This window comes from Manihot esculenta, chromosome 15 (assembly GCF_001659605.2).
Source record: "Manihot esculenta cultivar AM560-2 chromosome 15, M.esculenta_v8, whole genome shotgun sequence".
Taxonomy (NCBI): Eukaryota; Viridiplantae; Streptophyta; class Magnoliopsida; order Malpighiales; family Euphorbiaceae; genus Manihot; species Manihot esculenta.
In genome coordinates this window covers 4,306,536-4,310,036 of record NC_035175.2, presented here as the reverse complement: position 1 = coordinate 4,310,036, position 3,501 = coordinate 4,306,536, and the positions used below count along the sequence as shown (strand labels likewise).

The following is a 3,501-nucleotide window of genomic DNA, read 5'->3' as shown; positions in this document are numbered from 1 at the left end:
ATAATACATTTAATTTTATTTTATTTTTAACAAAACTTTTCATTAATTATTTATGATTTTGAAATGAAAGTTTAAATTATTTCTTAATATTTAAGTCAAATCATATATTATTAATAATAATTTTATTATTTCAATAAATCTTAATATTATTTCAATATACTTTTTTATAACATGAGTATAATTAGAACATTATTAATAAAACTTAATAAAAAATTACTGCAGTAAAATTCACATTGCCGTGGCCCCTGCTTTTGTTTTTTTTGGGGGGGGGAGAATGATTGGGAACTTGCTTCTGTTGAACTGTACGAAACAGAAGAAGGAAAAATCTCCCATATCACTTTCTCAAAGATTCCCTCTCTTTCTCTCCAAATTTTCCCGAGAAAATCACCCTACATAAAGCTTGCAGAAAGCCCATCTCAGCCCCCCCCCCCCCCCCGGTCGATAATTCTGCAATCTTCACCTCACAGGTAGACGCTAGTCCTTTCTGCTATTGCTCAATTTCGTATGGCTTCGTCGTCCGGGTTGTTCCGAGGGTTTTTTTCTTCTATGCAACACGGTTTGATATGCTGTAAATTGGTATTCCCGTAATTGAATAATTGAGTTGTAGGGTTGGTATTCTTGGCTTTGTTATTAGTGTCTAATGGTGCCACCGAGAAGAAAGAAATGGACAGAAGCAGAAGAGAAAACCCTAATTGAGAAATACGGTGAGATGGTCTCTGATGGGACCCTCGCAAAAATGAAAACTCGAGAGAAGAAATATAAACCCATTGCTGTATATGTGAATTATGTGTACCATGTTAGGGATCCTGTTACCTACCCTTGGCAGTGGACTTGGAAAGATGTGTCCACTAAGGTACAAAATATGAGGCACCAATACTTGCTTGTTAAGCAAAAGATCAAGAAGCCTGAGCTCTCTGCAGTGGAGAATTCAGGTAGTGGAGATTGCGGTAATGGGGATGAGTTCGACTGGTTGGAAGGGCTTACACATTGGTCGAATTTTTTGCTGTACAAGGAAGTTTTTGGGGATGTTCCCATGGCATTTAGTTCGAATGGTAGTAATGGGAGCGATTTAACTGCAGTCTTAAATGAGGATAGGGAAAATGGTGTAGGGTTGTTGGGCCCTGGTAGGGGGATGGAGATTGCAGAATTTGGGCAAATGGGTAATTCAGCAGATGGAGATTTTGCTGGGATTGATGGAGGTGAGAATGAGATGCTAGGTTTGGGTTTTGATTATGAAGGGGAAGAGGCAGGGGAAAATTATAATAATAATGATCGAGTAAGAGAGGAAGTGGATGATGGTTTCATCTATGAAGAAGTGGACCCTAATTTGTCAAATTTGAAGAAGAAGAGGAAGGTGTTGAAGGGTTTGGAGAAGAGGGTGTTTGGTTTCCTTTCCAACCAAATAGGGCAGTTGAGGGAAATGGAGACTCGATTTGAGCAACATGAAGCGGAGAGAGAGCGGGAAAGGAAGAGGAGGGAGAATATTCAAATGGAGAGGGAGCAAGAATGGGAACAAAAGTTGGAAGAGAGGGAAGAAAGGGAAAAGGCTAGGGAAAAGCTGAGATGGCAAAGATATCAAAAATGGGAAGCGATGGAAAAGGAGAATGAAGAAAGGGAAAGAAGAAGAAGAGAGGAGAATTTGATTCAAGAGAAAGAATGGGAGGAGAGGATGAACAGGAGAAGGTCAGAATGGAAGAAGAGGATTGATGGGATGTTAAATCAACACCGAGCAGAAATGGGGCAGATTCAGACCCGAATTCTTCATGAGCAACAGAACCTTACTAGCCATTTGCTCGGGATTGTTTCACAGTGGACTGGTCATCCGACTGCCCTCTCTGATCATACTGGTGCTAGTAACCATTATCTTTCACAAATGATGCAGAATTTGCACCATGTGAATGGTATGGTACATGGAGACACCAGGGTTGATGGAGATAACCAAGATGATCAATTTATTGTTGATGGATGATGTCTTTTTATCATCACCACCATCATCTGCTTGATGAGTTCAACTAACAATGATATACTGGCAGGTTTCTGATGGTAATGTGTAAAGGTCAGATTATTAATTGCTTTACCATGTATTAGTGATTACATATGCTTGTATATCTATCATTTTAGCGCAAATTTTAGTCAATAATGAAAATATTTATTTGTTTCCATTTTTCATGTAAAGTATATTTGTTAAACATAAATAAAGTCTTTTCTAAATATGATGTTGAGATTTATGTGTACATCTTTCTTTTCTTTTCCTCTCTTGTTTGTTACTACTACCATAACAGAAAAGTGAACGTGGTGGGTGAAAGAATAAAGGTTGGAGTTCCAACATGTGTATAGAGGCAAATATGATTGCGGTTAGAAATTAGCTAACCTCTGGTTAGGGTTATGCTTGTGCTGAATGATCTTCAAAAAGGTTGTGTTGAATAACAAATTTATTTTAATTCCAATATCACGATACTTTGAAATGCATCTAATTTTTGGAGGAAAAAAAAATTCCTATGATTATTCTTTTTGGTATTGGCAGGGGCAACGCAAATCAATCCATCATAGCAGTCTCTTAACTATTGGGTGAAACTAGACTTTCTGTGTTATGACTGATTATGAAACCCTGCCTTCCTCATTATACTTTGTTTTAGATTGTGCACTTATATTTCCCATCCATTAGAGTCCATGAAAACTTGTCCATTGTTTGTTTCCATATTCAGGAAGTCTGTTGTCAGGTAAACTGAACAATCTTGTCAAAGATGCTGCAATGCCATTTACATTCAATATCAATGTCTCAAAACTGCTTCGTCAGTGTTCACAAGTGATATCATGACATCCCCAGGCTTACAATGAGTTTTAGGTTTGAAATGATGCCGCAATAGTAGAACTTCCTTGAAATTTTCCTCCACCATATCAAATGCAACAAGTACATAAACTTCATTAAGGCTTCCCAACCATTCCAAAAGATTCCTGATCCTCCAAATGATTGATAAACTACATCAATCTCTTCCAATCCTTCTCCAGGTGTCTGTTTCTAATGTATAAAAACTCAAATGTAGATTCTTTAGAATCATTATCAGTAAACTTCTTGCCAAATAACCCTCCATAATCATCAGTAGAGAACTTGTAATAAAGCCAGAGCGGAACTTGTGGGTTTTGGCAATTACCCAGGATCGTTTTCCCAATAACTTGCTTCCGATAATCATCAAGTAAATAGAGCAGGCCATTACAAGATTCCAGAATTCCAAAGTGAACGTCATCCATCATAGTCCAAATTAACTTCAACATCCTTTGTTAAGCACATTCAAGAAACCTGTCACGGGGGAAACTGAAAGAATCTGGACTATCTAGTCCACAATGCTTCACTACATTTTGCATTCAACACTAACAGCAGAATATAGTGACGGACTGAGACACACCATATCCATCAAATTTGAAGTTAATACAAATCTGCTTCTGTCACTCTTACTCCGCAAGTTTCTCGTTTTGTCTTGAAGAGCCCATTACAAGATCGCT

General features: G+C 37.8%; 1 protein-coding gene across 1 annotated transcript; it reads right to left on the bottom strand.

The window, feature by feature from the left end:
* Positions 1-2,661: 2,661 nt before the first annotated feature.
* On the bottom strand, positions 2,662-3,249 carry LOC110601549. Its single transcript, XM_021738720.1, has 3 exons — positions 3,035-3,249; positions 2,834-2,955; positions 2,662-2,747 (listed from the first exon to the last, which is right to left on the bottom strand). Exons 1-3 carry the CDS (start codon positions 3,247-3,249, stop codon positions 2,662-2,664), a joined length of 423 nt encoding a protein of 140 aa, XP_021594412.1.
* Positions 3,250-3,501: the final 252 nt, after the last annotated feature.